General features: G+C 42.6%; 2 protein-coding genes across 2 annotated transcripts; one reads left to right on the top strand and one right to left on the bottom strand.

The window, feature by feature from the left end:
* Positions 1-225: 225 nt before the first annotated feature.
* On the top strand, positions 226-9,760 carry jkamp (jnk1/mapk8 associated membrane protein). The gene is made up of 5 exons (XM_031838703.1): positions 226-644; positions 3,720-3,926; positions 4,242-4,423; positions 4,564-4,640; positions 4,785-9,760. Exons 1-5 carry the CDS (start codon positions 439-441, stop codon positions 5,001-5,003), a joined length of 891 nt encoding a protein of 296 aa, XP_031694563.1. The 5' UTR covers positions 226-438; the 3' UTR covers positions 5,004-9,760.
* A 3,856-nt stretch (positions 9,761-13,616) lies between these two features.
* fam241a (family with sequence similarity 241 member A) lies at positions 13,617-14,694 on the bottom strand (the record flags this gene model as incomplete). Its single annotated transcript, XM_031838702.1, has 1 exon — positions 13,617-14,694. A coding segment is annotated over one exon (297 nt), but the record flags the coding sequence as incomplete, so codon positions are not given.
* Between the last annotated feature and the right edge of the window lie 878 nt (positions 14,695-15,572).

Raw genomic sequence — 15,572 nt, 5'->3', positions numbered from 1 at the left:
TATATATATACATATATATATGTATGTATATGTATGTATGTATATGTATACGTATGTATGTATATGTATACGTATGTATGTATGTATATGTATGTATGTATATGTATACGTATGTATGTATACATATGTATGTGTATGTATGTATACGTATGTATGTGTATGTATATATACGTATGTATGTGTATGTATGTATGTATACGTATGTATGTATGTATGTATGTATGTATACGTATGTATACGTATGTATATATGTATATGTAATTGTATATATGTATATGTAATTGTTTTGGAACTGCTTGTGGCAGCTCTAGCTCCACCTTCAGTTGGACTCGCAAAATCGGTCTGCACCGTTGACAGGAGGGAGGGGATTAAACGTAGCTTTGATGCAAAGAACTGGCAGGTCTTATATAGAACTGGCAGATCAATTATCTCCACATTATGTCTACTTTAGGAAGAGAAAATAATCCCAGCATCTCTGTCTGCTGCCAGGTTTGTCCTCGCGGAGAGCGAGCCAACCTCCAGAATGTGTGTGAACGCTGCACCGAGTCCCCTGAGCTGTACGACTGGCTCTATCTGGGCTTCATGGCCATGCTACCCCTCGTGCTGCACTGGTTCTTCATCGAGTGGTACTCTGGGAAGAAGAGGTGAGGCCACACAGGATTACTCTCACTCGCTCACTCACACACACACACACACACTCACTCTCTCTCTCTCGGCTTTCACGAGGTAATGGACAACCCAGTTATTATGATAAAATAAGACCTTGGTGTAAATGTCATAGGTAGTGGTGGTATGACCCTTATAGTGAAAGAGACATGAGCTCTCCACAAAGAGAAATGTAGGCTATCCAAGTGTCAGGTACGCTTCACACACAAAACACACACATTACACATGACGCACACGTTACTCACAAGCCACGGGAATTAACCGAATTAATAATTTTCTTCAATTTAGAGACCCGCCGCCACCGCATGGACATTTGACTCCCCTCTCCCAGTCCCTGCAGGCTGCAGCTTTTTAAATTATGTATTTTAATGTCACTTCAGCAAATAAAGTGGGACATTTAAAGCAGCAAAAACTAAAAGCTGTACAGTCAGGACCAGAAGCATTTGGACTGTGACACAATTTTTCTAATTTTGCCTCTTTACACGACTCCAATGGATTTGAAAGGAAGCAGTCAATATGTGGTCGAAGTGTAGACTTTCAGCTTTAATTCAATGGATAGAACAAAAATATCACATTAACCGTTTAGGAATTACAGCCATTTCTATGCAGTCCCCCACATTTTCAGAGGCTCAAAAGTAATTGGACAAACCAACATAATTATTATTTTTAATACTTGGAGGAAAATCATTTGCAGTCAATGAGTGCCTGAAGTCTGGCTCCCTCAGACATCACCAGAAACGGTGAGTTTCCTCCCTTGAGATGCTTTGCTGCAGCCTCCTTCAGCTGCTGTTTGTGGGTCTTTCTGCCCTCAGTTTTATCTTCAGAAAGTGAAAAGCCTGCTCACTTGGGTTGTGATCACTTGACCATTGAAGAATATTCCATTCCTTTGCCTTGAGAAGCTCTTGGGTTGTGTTCACAGTATGTTTTAGGTCGTTATCCATCTGCACTGTGAAGCACCCTTCAATCAGTTTTGCAGCATTATGCTGATTCTGAGCAGATGGGGTTTAAACACCTCAGAACTCATCCTGCTGCTTCTATTAGCTGTGACATCACCAATGAACACCAGTGACCCAGTTCCATTGGCAGCCACACATGCCCATCCAAAGGCTTTAACATTGACACTCCTACCTCCTCCAGAATGTTCTTGACTTCAGTAGATGTTATGAAGGGTTTTCTTCACCAAGGTAAGAATTCTGTGATCATCTACTTTAGATGTCTTCTGTGGTCTTCTGAGCCTTTTGGTGTTGGTGAGCTTGCCGGTACATTCCTTCTTTTTAAGAATGTACCAAACTGTTAATTTGGTCATTCCTAATATTTCTGCTATCTGACTGCTGGTTTGTTAAGTGTTTATAACCTAATAATGTTCTCCTTCACTTGCATCGACACCTTTTTGGTGCAGGGCCGAGATCCTTCTTGTGGCACTGGCACCTCTGTGGCACTCTGTGGCACTCCGCGGCACTCTCTGTGGCACTCAGTGGCAGTCTGTGGCACTTCAGCGGCAAGCGTCAGCTGTGGCAGGCGAGCGGTACTAGTTCGGCACCCGTCAAGAAGCTGCGGAGCTGAGGGGGCGGAGCCACATTTCCTGAGAACACACATTGTTGTTACAACAGGTCAGCTTCCGTCAATCAGTTTTATGATTTTAGTTGAGTCACCGGAGCCACCCGTTCTCTGTATGCATCCTTAGAGTAATTACGTTGTACTTTTTTGTTTCTCATTCATTTTATTTAAGTATGATTTTGCTGGTTTTGCAACAAAAGGGAACATAATACACTCTTTCCAAATTATTACTTTTATAGTCATTTACAACAATCGGCTAAAATAATGAAAATAAATCATCCGTTTTATTATCATTTAAAAGTATATATATTAAAAAAAATTAAATTAAAACCCATAAAATGTCCAATCCAAAAATACATGTCTGAAAATATCTTCACTCTTCCTCTGCTTATATGTATATGTATATGTATGTCAGTAGGTGCCACAAGCTGCCAGAGGGTGCCGCTGAGTGCCACAGAGGGTGCCGCTGAGTGCCACAGAGGGTGCCGCTGAGTGCCACAAGAAGGATCTCGCTGTCTCTCCCTTTTTGGTCCGCATGCTGAGAGTTCTATGGACCAGCTACCAAATGCTAATTCAACATTTTGAATCCTATTCTCTGCATCATTTGTCATGAAATAGTGACAGAACAGGACACATCTGGCCATGAAACCATTTGTCAAAAATTACTTTTGAGCCTCTGAAAATGTGGGGGGCTGTGTAGAAATGGCTGTAATTCCTAAATTGTTCATGTAATATTTTTGTTCTATCCATTGAATTAAAGCTGAAAGTCTACACTTGACTTCTTCCTTTCAAATCCATTGGAGTCGTGTAAAGAAGCAAAATTAGAAAAATTGTGTCACAGTCCAAATACTTCTGGCCCTGGCTGTAGATAAACTTGACACGGGAAATCGCTGAAGTTGTGCTGGTGTTCTTGTGCACAAATGCGCTTTGTGTGTCTCACTTTCCTGACAAAATGTAGCCGCAGAGCAGCAGCAGCTCTGCCCTCTGCCATGTTCATTTTTTAGAGACTTTAATTCACATTTCTGTCATTTATGATGCATTATTTCACCCACCTGCAACCCATTCGCTAATATTCTGAATGTTTCTTTTATTTACGCCCCGATCCGTGTCCGTGGATATAACGGCAATCCCTGTATCTCTATTAAGCACCGTACGTTATCTTTTGAGTGAGTCGAAATGTATTGATTGTTTATTTTTTCATTGCACCCCCAAAAACTATGGCTTCCCCCGAAAGCCATAGTGTAAATCCACCACTGGAGATAACTGCTGTACAAGCAGGACTCTTCATAAAGGGTTAGGCTACTAGACGTCTTGATTATACTAAAGAGAAGGATTCGATATGTCAGTTTAGAGGGCTGTGGCCTCACAGCGAATGCAGCGTCTTCACCATTTTGTTTTCACATGAAATGTCATATCAATGGAAAAAGGAAATGAAAGAGACTGACCCGTGTTTCTGTTGTGTGATCTTGTGTTGCTCTGTCTGTTCTGTGTTTCAGTTCCAGTGCTCTGCTGCAGCACATCACAGCCATGTTGGAGTGCGGCATGTCGGCCGTGGTCACCTTGCTGGTCACAGAGCCGGTGGGAAAGCTCAGTATCCAGTCGTGTCGAGTCCAGATGCTGTCGGACTGGTACACCATGCTGTACAACCCGAGTCCAGACTACATCAACACTCTGCACTGCACCCAGGAGGCCGTCTACCCGCTGTGAGCACTGACAACAGGGGGATTATTCAAAATAGCTCTAAATATATGTCACTCCCTTTCAAAAAGATCTTGCAATAAGGAAAATAAAACTTCCCGGATATTTGTTTAAATAAACTATTTGATGGTACTTCTCATATTTGTTGAGCAACAGCTTTGTGCCGGTTGGGTTCAGTGATGGAAGCAAATAAAAGCCCACAGTTTTACCGTATGTGACATTAATATCTAAGTATTGGACTGTGTTTCTGCTATTCCTGAGTCCAACATGTCGCCTGCAGTTTCTTGTGACTTTGACTGACTGTTTTTTCTCCTCCTCAGCTACACCATAGTGTTGATCTACTATGCATTCTGCCTGGTGCTGATGATGATGCTGCGTCCTCTGTTGGTGAAGAAGATAGCGTGCGGTCTGGGCAAGTCGGATCGCTTCAGGAGCATCTACGCTGCTCTGTACTTCTTCCCCATCCTCACCGTGCTGCAGGCCGTGGGAGGAGGGCTGCTCTGTGAGTGCTACCGACTTCACATCTAACTGCTAATGTTTCCTACTTCGAGAAGGAGTTTTCTTGCGAATAGGACCAAATTCCAGTTTAAATAGCGTTTGCTGGGCTGCGTAGGTTGACCTGTGCTGCTGTGTTTCTTTCAGACTATGCCTTCCCCTACATCATACTGGTCCTGTCTCTGCTCACACTGGCTGTCTACATGTCTGCCTCTGAGATACAGGTAACACATACAGGTTCACTTGTACTTTGAAGGAAGTCATTTTTACCTTAAAAGTCAATGAGGTCTTAAATCTGATGTTGGAATATGCTATTTCTTTTCTCTGTGTGTGTGCGTGTGCGCTCGTCCGTCTGTCCTTCCCCTCAGTCTTTTAAGAACCTGATTGCCAAGAAGAAGCGCCTGGTCGTCCTGTTCAGCCATTGGTTGCTCCACGCGTACGGCATCGTCTCCATCTCCAGACTGGACAAGCTGGAGCAGGACCTGCCGCTGTTGGCCCTCGTGCCGGGCCCCGCCCTCTTCTACATAGCCACGGCCAGGTTCACCGAGCCCAGCCGCATCCTGTCCGAGGGCGGCAGCGGACGCTGACGGACCCCAGCGGATACTGACGGACCCCAGCGGCGATATAAAAGTTTTTAGGGTTGGCTACAGTCCAAACTGTACACTGATGGCATCGGGTCACTGAACAACTTCAAAAGCAAGTTAAAGTGGATGTTATTCCATTCATTATTTGTAAACAGGACAGATGGTCTCTGATCTGTTTCCAGATCAGTTCACTCTGCTGAATGTCATTTTGTTTCAGTAGTTTATTATACATAGACATATATTCCCTCTCTTGTTGGAACAAGACAGCTACTCGCATTACTGTAAATAATAATTCTATTCATTCAAAGTAAATTAACCCGTCATTTTCTACAATCCTGACAAATAGCAACTAGAGACCGACTTCACTGGTACAGGGGAGGCCCTTTCTACTCGTATGGACTACACATCTGTAAAGTTTCCTGACAGACAGACACGTACTGAAGACCTCCTCTGTGGTAGTTCCTGCTCCAGTGTCTCCAGGACTACATTATACCATGATGACTCACACACACTTATAAGGTGAAAAGAACAGCAGCCACACGCTGTCACAGCTGGTAATGACAAGTTATTATACCAGAGATGATGTCTTTAAATTACTCATTTAGGTTGACAAACCTCTGCACTACACTCATACAGGGATTACCGCCAACACCCCCAACAAGCCACCTCCATGTTGAGAGCTGTGAGTAAGCAATCCCAGCTCTGTGTGTTGCAGCTGCTGCGGTAGCTGGCCAATCACACGTGGTATCAAATGGAAGAACGCTTGCGGTGATTGGCTGCGGGCAAAACCACACAAATAGCCCATCATTCTAGATCTGAGTGCAAATAGTCCCAAATGCAGGAGTCTCCATACTACTTGGTTCTGGGTTATTTTGGTCCTATCATACCTAGTTCTGTTCTCTGGAGTCACTCACAGCCCACCTGCCTGTCTTATATCTATCCCAGGGTTGAGTGGCCCGTCGTGTACATTCTCTTGTAAATACAGTAGGTGGTGTGAATGCAGACTGAGGTGAGGAGGTTCACTGGTCCGCATGTGTAACAGAAGTGCTCCTCAGCCACACCGAGGGTTTGTGCCGCTCATCTGTTACCTTTACATCAGAGCCATCCATTTCCTCTGAAGGTATTTAAAAGATGCTTCAAACCATCTGGAGGAAAAAAGATTCAGTCCGCTGAATGAAGAAAAACTCATTCTTAACTTTAATCAATATCCCATCTGGAAATGACACTATTTAAAAAAAGTTTTGTTTCTTATTAATCTTTCTAATTTAATACACAATAACACGCTCATATTTTTCCTGTGTTGTACAAAATGAGACAAGAAGAGCACCTGGGTAAGAAGTACTCAAACTGCTTCATGGTGCAGTGGACAGAATATATTTTAGTGTAGGAGGATCCTTCCCACCAACACACATGAGGACTTATGAGAGGCACAAACATGTAAATAGTGTCACTTCATTGTGTTTGTACTAAAGCTAAGTAAGTGATATTCCTCTGGAGTCCTTTAAGCTGCTAATGCACTGTCATGTATATGATTGTGAATGTTTGTATGTTCAGTAGGATTAGCTACGTGCAGACACGCTCAAATTGCAACAGTCAGCAATGTTGACCGACCTATGATGTCATGTATCTGTTTGCTGAATCTTGTCAGCATGAGCTTCACCCTCAACTAGTCATACCAGTCATCTTTATGAGTCTCTTCAATGTCGACCTGGTGCTGGCAAAGTGCAACAAACAACGCAGACGTTCCAGAGAGTACATGCATGTGCCCACTGTAAAAAGTAGCCACCTTGTTAGCAGCGAGGCATTCCTCTCATTTTATAAACTGTTCTTCAGATGCTTTTCCTCCTGATCCCCTCTCCTTATTTATTTGCCCTTCTCTCATCAATTTGTCAATTTTTAGAACCGAAGACAATATTTGAAAAAAACGTCTGACAGAAATGTTTTTTTCGGTGTTAATGTGTTAAAAATTTGATAATACAACAAATTAATAACTTATTTTTTCTTGGCATATGATTATACATCATATGTTTTCAAAGACATTTTGAAGTGCGTGCGTGCTACAGGAAGTGGAGACAATAGAGAGCTGCAGGGATGATGTATTTTAATGCAGGCCGACAGGAAGTTAGCCTCACACTGGTTCCCTCCACAAAAGGCCGATGGGATTTCTCTGTTGGTTTCTGGATTATTCAAGAAAATAATCTATGGAAAACAAACGTTTATACATGGTTCATACTGTTTGATGATGTAACACTTACTGCGGACATTTCAATGCATATTGACTTTTCCTTTAGGTAATCTCAATGACATTTTGCTGCTAATATTTCTGCACTAGTACTGGAGTCTGATTTTGAATGAAACACGTTTAACAGCAAAACTACATCAGAACATCCGTTTACAAGGTCTCACACAACTCAGTCAGTATAATCCAAGACTCAGTTTATAGTTTTCTTCAAGAAATCAAGGTGACACGTGGTGAGTAACAGATACAAACGGTCCTTTTGTGGGTGAACTTGTGCTTTAAATCTACAATGCACAGTTCATACAGACTGACGTCGCAACACATTGTGAATCAACATCTCTTTCGTAGGTAGGCATGACACACCTCAGAAACAATCATTTATGATTCATGAAAATAATGTTTCCTAGAGTTTCCTAAAAGGAGGACACATGCTACAGTAAAGTCAGTGATGTTTAAAGTCAGCGGGATGGTTACAGTTCAGTTCAGTTCTACAACAGTGTGTGGTCAGTGAACCTGCACATCCAAACAATACAAAGTAGTAGAAGAGTGAAATATGTGAAAACTACCTGAGACCACCGGGAACATGAAAAGGTCCAATCAATCCAACTTCAGATACTCCCTTCAACCTGCCTCATCAGCCATTTCTCCTGAGCAGTGCTGTTTCACGTTGGATCAAACAGTTCTGAGTGAAATGGTTTTATTCGATATATGTTGATGGTGAGCATTCAGAAAGTATCTACACACCCCTCACGCTTCTTATTGCGTTGCAGCCGTATGCTAAAATCATTAAATGTGTTCCACACTCAACATCCCACAATGGCAAAGCCTAAACTTACTTACTTTAATAACTATGCCTTTGTGTTATTTTTGGAACAAAGTATGCAGTAAAGCCACAACAGGAGATTAGATTTTCTTTGCAAATGAATTAAGAAGAAAAAAACTGAAATATGGTATTGACCGAAGTATTCAGACCTCATTCCTCCTGATCATCAGTGAGATGTCTCTACACCTCGATCGGAGTCCACCTGTGGTAAATTCACACACCTGTCTTTCAAAGACATCAGAGCAAAAAAAGAAGAAATGAGGCGTGAGGTGGGAGGAACCGGCTGCAGAGCCCAGAGACATGATTGTGTCGGGGCATCGATCTAAGAGACATTTGGGGCTTTTACAGGCAGTTTGCGACACACGGCCTCTGTCCTCTTTACGGTCCGCTCCGTGCGTTGTACGCAAACCAACCAGCCGACAGTTTGCAGAGTACTTGCCCAAAAATAAAGCCCAGCGGCAGGGACTGGGGCAGCTGAACAGAGAGTACAGAGAGACCCAAGCACACAGCCAAGACAACGCAGGAGTGTCTTAGGGGACAACTCTGTGAATGTCTTCTTGGGCCCAGCCAGAACCCCATCGAACATCTCTGGAGAGACCTGAACGTGGGCGTCCATGCGTACCCGACACAGCCCGACAGGTTCTGCAGAGGAATGGCAGAAATCCCCCAAATCCAGGTGAGGCTGACATCTCTGCCAAAGGTGCTTCATCTGAGTGAAGACTGAATACTTTTTAATAAGCTCGCTCATATTTGTAAAATCCTGTTCTGGCTTTGTTATTGTGGGGGTATTGAGTGTAGACTGGAAACGTTGCCAGTGAATGGAAGTAGCTGACAGAAAAGGTTGAATATGTGGGTGACTGATAATCATTCAAAGACTAACCTGAGGAGGCTTCCACTAGATATTCTATCAGCCTCAGAGGACGACAATCTGATATGATTCATAGACGAGGCATTTTGTGTTAATGGCACGCAACTAAACTGACATGACAGGTCAAGACAACAACTAATGCTACGTAGTCTGCAAACTGAAATGAATTTCACAAAATAACCAAAACCCCAAAACAATATCTAGTCTGATATGACAATATTGATATGCTACCAGTATACTGATTGGCTCTACGCATAATACATTTGAATGTCAGCAGCAGAGATAAACTGGAAGACTACACACACGTTTGGTTTCCAGTATAAAGCTTTAGTTCTGTCGCTCCATGAGAACACATTCAGGTCATCAATTTATCTTTCAATGTGAGAAATCATTCACATTTGTGTCGGGTCCCTTGAAACGATGAGGGCTTCCATCTATCAGCGATGCAGCGGTGTGTGATTTCAGGATCGGTAATGTGGAGGAGGCCCACAGAGCAGAGAGTGAGAGAGAAGAGGGCCGTGGTTACGCTTGTCTCTTTGGTGCTTTTGTCATCCGATCAGCTGGACCACATGCCGAGGTGGCCTGGCCTGCATTGAGTTGGGATCTGAACATGGTGTGGACAGCATGTGGACAATTCATCAAACTTATGTCCCCATCATCTCCCCTCCCACATGGGAGTTCCTCTCCAGAAGAGCGCAAAGGGAGGAGAGGTGGAGGGTTGTGTTGAGTTACTGCTGATGAAAAGCCTTCACATACCAACATAATGTTATTGTGCAGACTTGTTAGGAAACGGTGTGTGTTAATCCACCGCTTTACGGACGGTCCGTTGACCACTAAATGAATCCGCTCAGGCAGCTCTCATTGAAGTGTCAAGTCTGGACCCACATCGGTCCGATCACAAAATCTGCGTTGAAAAGACGAGTGTAACCGCGGCCAAGATGGCTTCCTTATCTAGAACCATCACCATTAAGGACCATGTTTTGCCGATGGCATCCCTCTCCACAGCTATTGCACAATGTCTATGCAGAACTGGATGGAACTAACGGCTGGAATTCCACCATTGGAACAAATCCAACAATTACATTATCTCATTCATCAGTAGTGGTGGAACGGACCAGACGACCCCCCTCACAGCTCAGCACGCATGTGGACCGCGGATTAATGACAGTTTAACACTAAGTTTTGCTGACATCGCTATCCACCAATATTCAGTAAAATATTAGGGGTGGGGAAAAAAATTGATACAGCATAGTATCGCAACTGTTTGCGTGGCCATATTGTATCGATACACGGACGCCAAGTATCGATCTTTTATTATATGAAATATTAGAAAAAAAAGAAAAAAATGAAAGCTGCGAGCAGCGATGAATGGGCCCTCGCATCCTCCAGCGCGTCGGGGGTGCCGGCGGGACTCTGGCCCGAGAACTTCCGCGACCGTCGGACATCGCGTCCGCGAGTGAGATGTTTTTAATCCCGCGTGGACCGCCTGATGCTGGAAATGATGCTTTGCAAATAGTCCGATGCTTCCTGTATCCGCTGCCTGGCGCTACAGAACACGTGCATTATGTAGCTCTATATCAAGTGTAAACCACATTGTGTAAAAGTCGTGTAAATCGGATGGTGTTTGTCAAAAAACGCAGATCTCCTTTCGCCAACAGGTGACGCTGTGAGTATTAGGGACAATTTGCTTGTAGACATCATCAGGCCATGAGTGTTATCAAGCATGTGAAGTTTGGGACCGTTTGGAACAAGTCCAGCTGAGTTACATCAGACATTTCCTTTAGCCAGTAGGCTTCGCGGGTTTACTGTAGTGCCCCCTAGTGGTCGAATGCAAAAAAATGCTCAGGGTATGTTACTGGATGTGATATGCACAAATGCTGAATATTTTGGGAATTTAGAAAAAATGGTTGAGAAGTTGTGTATTGGTATTTTGCCACGCCCCTAAGAAGTGTATTGGTCCATATCTTATAAACGCAAATGGATATCAAAAAGCTTTTGATAACTTTTGATGATCTAGATCCAATTATGATCCACAGTAAATTTCGTAGAAATCGGAGCCAGCGTGTAGGAGTTCGCAAAAATGTGTTTTCTTTCACTAAATTCAAAATGGCTGACTTCCGATGGGTTTAGAGCTTAGAGCTCCGGGGCTTTTTTGTAAGTCTACATGTGATACATCTGTTTACCAAATGTTATACATCTAAATTTTATATATAGATAGTGAAACGTACTGCGAGGGCTGCATCGTCAAAATATTGTATAAATTCATACAAAATTGAAAATGGCCGACTTCCTGTAGGGTTTGGAGCATGGTCCCAAGAGACTTTTCTTTAAGTCTCCATAGGACACATGTGCCTACCAAGCTTCATATATGTAGCCAAAACGTAGCGCTGGGGCTGCTCTTTTGAAATATTGTAAGGGGCGCTATAGAGGCAATTTAAAACGGCCAATAAAGAAAGTCATATAAACTATTTCTTCATATGCCCTGTGACACATGTACAACGTTCCATGAGTTTTTGAGCATCCCAACCCACTAAACCATCAGCTTCCTTTTTCATGGCGAACGATGCGTCGCCACGGCAACAGCGTTCAACAAAAACTCACAATATTCATGATGATGCATCATCAATGTCTTAAGGCTATCCTTACCAAATTTTAGACTAATCAGAGGTTACCTGGCTAGGAGGTATAAATAAAAGTATAGAATATGACATTTCCTTTAGCCAGTAGGTGGCGCTATGAGTTATTGAATTTTTTTCCAATTGAAGTATGTTTAGGCTTGAAGTAGCATCATGCAAAATAAGTTTTGTGCGGATTGGATAATGTACCTTGGAGTTATAACAACTTATAAGAACTTATTTTTTCATAAACAATGAGGCAAAATGGCCGTCACGCCACGTCAAGGTTCTTCGATGAAAACTCTCGATTTTGATAACTTTTAATCACAAAGGTCTTAAGAGCATCCTGACCAAAGTAGAAGTTGATCGCTTAAAATCTGTAGGAGTTCGTTAAAGTGCGAAGGCTGAAATCTGCAAAAAGTGACAAAAAGCACAACTTCGAGGGTTTACTGTAGGGCCCCCTAGTGGTTGAATGCAAAATAAATCTCAGAGTATGTTGGAGGATGCGATGTGCACATATGCTGAAAATCTGGTAATTTTAGGACAAATGGTTGAGAAGTTATATGTTTTGATATTAAGCCATGCCCCTAAGAAGTTTATTGGTACATATCTTGTACACAAAAAGAGATATCAAAAAGCTTTTGATAACTTTTGATGACGTAGATCCAGTAATGATCCACAGCAAATTTGGTAGTAATGGGACTAAGCATGTAGGAGGAGTTCGCAGAAATGTGTTTTACACTAAATTCAATATGGTGGAAAATCTAAGTAGGCGGAGCTTAGGGGTGTGAGTGGCTTTTTTGTAGCTCTAGCTCAAGTGGACATGTGTGTCAAATTTCAAGTCAATCGGACATACTGGCCGAGGGGTGTCGCCGGTCCGACTTGTAGGGGCCGCTAGAGAGCCATTTCTTTACACAGAAAGATGCATTCTTTTTCAGATGGCTATTTTCACCAGGCCTGACAAGTACCCAAAATTTGGTGAGTTTTCATGCATGGCAAGTCCTCCAACCATGCGTACGTTTACCCAAACGAGTACAATTTCAATAGGGCCTTCGCTGGCCCGACGTTGTCGGTTGCTCGGGCCCTAATTACTAGAAAAATCTAATCAATTGCTTTTTCAGTCCACTAGATGGTGCCGAGTTATTTTCTGGTGAGGTCAGCAAAGGTCCCGGGTCAGCGTGATTGGTAGGAAGTTGGTCAAAACAAAGTTGGAGACATCTGGCCTCACAACGGGGTTAAATCTGCCAACAGTAGCCAGGCTCATGGGGAGAGTGCAGCGCATAACTGTCTCTCTGCCCTCGACGTCCACGCATCGCAAGTTATACTGAGTTATATAACTCTGATATCCTACATACATAAGTTATAGCTCATATACTGAGTCCACACGTTTGCATTTAGTTAAGTTGGACTATGTTAATACATTCAGTTTGTCAGGTTCATGCAACATTTATGACATTGTTGGTCAGTCTGTCTGCTTGACAACCCTATTTTGCTGCAATAAAAATGATTGAAGTGAGATGAACAGACTGAAAACTTTATCTTATTAGATAAAACATGACAACCGTTTTCCTTTGGGGACATAATTTGAAGTTGAAAAAAGTAATAAATCGCAATATAGGCCTATGTTATCGCAATACTCAGAATATCGCAGTATCGTGATAATATCGCAGTATGGTGATAATATCGTATCGTGACCAAAGTATCGTGATAATATCGTATCACGGGATCTCTGGTGATTCCCACCCCTACAAAATATGTGATCAGGACATCAGTTAAGCTTTTTTAGTCACTGTAAAAAACAAAAGGTGTTTAAATTGACAGGAGAACAAAGCTTCACTTCAGTTACATTATGATGTGTTCAGTCTCTGTTCGGTTAAATGAGTACTGGGTGAAGGTAGATTATAACGTTGTCATGATGTGTTCACATGTGATCTGTAAAATGTAGTTTTGATGATAAACTTGAATAAATGCAGTTTGAAGGAGACGTTTTCACAACAACATAAATAGATATTAGAGATGAATCATGAGCTGTTTACATTAGCTATAAACAGATTATAATACATCATTAAACTACTAATAAGTTTGTTTTAATCAATGAAAATACAATCTTTTATTTCCTAATCCTTTATGAAAAAACACTATATATGACTAAAACAAAGTAGACATTTAGACTTTTTGATTGTTTACAGACTTCAGATCAGTTGAAATGATTTTAAACAACAATATGGATCATCAATGATCTGCAATTAGTATCAACGGCAAAAAGACATGTTCAGAGATCTGCTCCCCTTTTTCTTTTGTGCCGATCTGAAATTTGATTCGATCTGAAATGTGACTTTCATGATCTGTTGCTCCACTAGTCATCATCAGTAATCTATTACAAAGTAAACATTTTACAGCAAAAAGCTTTCACAAGAACACTCAGCTTTAGATTCCGACACCTTTTGTTATGATTGATTATTGGAGTCATATTACTATTCGTATGCACGCCACATGTTGGCGAAGGTCTCTCAGCGTGTGAACACAGAGAGGTTCCCTGAGAGCTGGGATCACTCTGCAGCCTCTCATTCCTTTAGATCTGCTCATCAATACCATGAAGTCAGACGGCAGCGCCCAGACAACCCTGAAGAAAGGACCCAGCTTTGGATTTACTCAAGACTGAACACGCTTCTAACCAGTCTAGAAACCTGCTCCCCAGCATCACTACAGAGCACAGCCCTCCACAGCTGCCCCCCCTAAAAGCACAGACCCACTGCAGATTCCAATCCAAACAGCCGTTAGCATGACATCCTGCATATGTTAAGCGTCAAACAAAGCAAACCAGCAGGCTCCGCTCGGATGGCCCGCTCTCTTCACTTCTGGATGTAGATGATGATGATGCACAGAGTCCCCACCAGCCCCAGGGCCTGGATGCCCAGGAACCAGAGCAGCAGCCAGAAGAACACAATCACTACCGGTTCCACGATCTTGTCCCCAAAGTACATCTGGCTGAAGCCCATCCCCCGCAGGCACTTGTTGAGCATCCCGAACAGAGTGCCCATCCGCTCGCAGTCGTCCAGCCGAGGCTCTCTGGTGGTGGGATCGTCCACGTGGGGCCATGTGGTGGTGGGATCACGGGTCCAGCTGCCATCCACCTGTGGAGACGAGATTCAGGACGGGTTACTCATGGACACTCCCACACACTGGTCATTATTTAGGGGGTTTAATATATCTCTCTCCCCCCCCCACCCTATGGAGTAGCACACAGGACAAAGTAAAAGCAGGCCTATTCATGGGACATGTGATACACAAACAATCTATCATTATTTTCATAATTGATTAATTTGCTGATTATTTTCACAATTAATCAATAGTTTCATCTGCCCGTTACAATTTCTTGCAGCCCAAGGTGAAGAATCGAAGGTGTGACAGGACTAACGGGTGATTCATGCGTCTAGTCTCCATGTTCAACAGATGAGATCTGAACGCAGCATTGGTTCATTGTCCATGAGACACTTCACCAGCTCTCCTCCAGTCACTTTAAAACAATGTCACATTATCAGACATCAGTGAACAGAAAGCATCAATGATGTCCTGATCAAATATTTCACTGAACATTGGTGTCAGTAAAACTTGACTTCACTGTGTCATTAATCCACGGTTCACACGTGTGCTGAACTGTGAGCACACGTGGTCCAGCGGGGTTTGAGCTATTTTAGTTTTAACACTACAGTTTGGAGTTTTTTTCTCTTTGCATTGCAGAATGTCTCGCTCAGCATGTACCTGGATCCCACCTCTTTTACACAGATGACCCTAACCCACCAAGCAATCATGTGCCACACATAACTAATCACCGTTTAGATCAGGGGTCTTCAACTAAAATTCCAAAAGATCCAGATTGAGAAAATCTCCTCGGGCAAAGGTCCGAAACATTACAATAATATCTAACTTGCACTATTTAGTGGCATATGTGTGTATATATATATATATATATACACGTATATATATATATATATATATACACGTATATATATATATATATATATAC

The sequence above is a fragment of the Anarrhichthys ocellatus genome, unplaced genomic scaffold (genome assembly GCF_004355925.1).
Source record: "Anarrhichthys ocellatus isolate YVR2014 unplaced genomic scaffold, GSC_Weel_1.0 scaffold934, whole genome shotgun sequence".
In the NCBI taxonomy this organism is placed as follows: domain Eukaryota; kingdom Metazoa; phylum Chordata; class Actinopteri; order Perciformes; family Anarhichadidae; genus Anarrhichthys; species Anarrhichthys ocellatus.
Note: the sequence above shows the minus strand (reverse complement) of the source record. Positions and strands in the feature narration are given on the sequence as shown.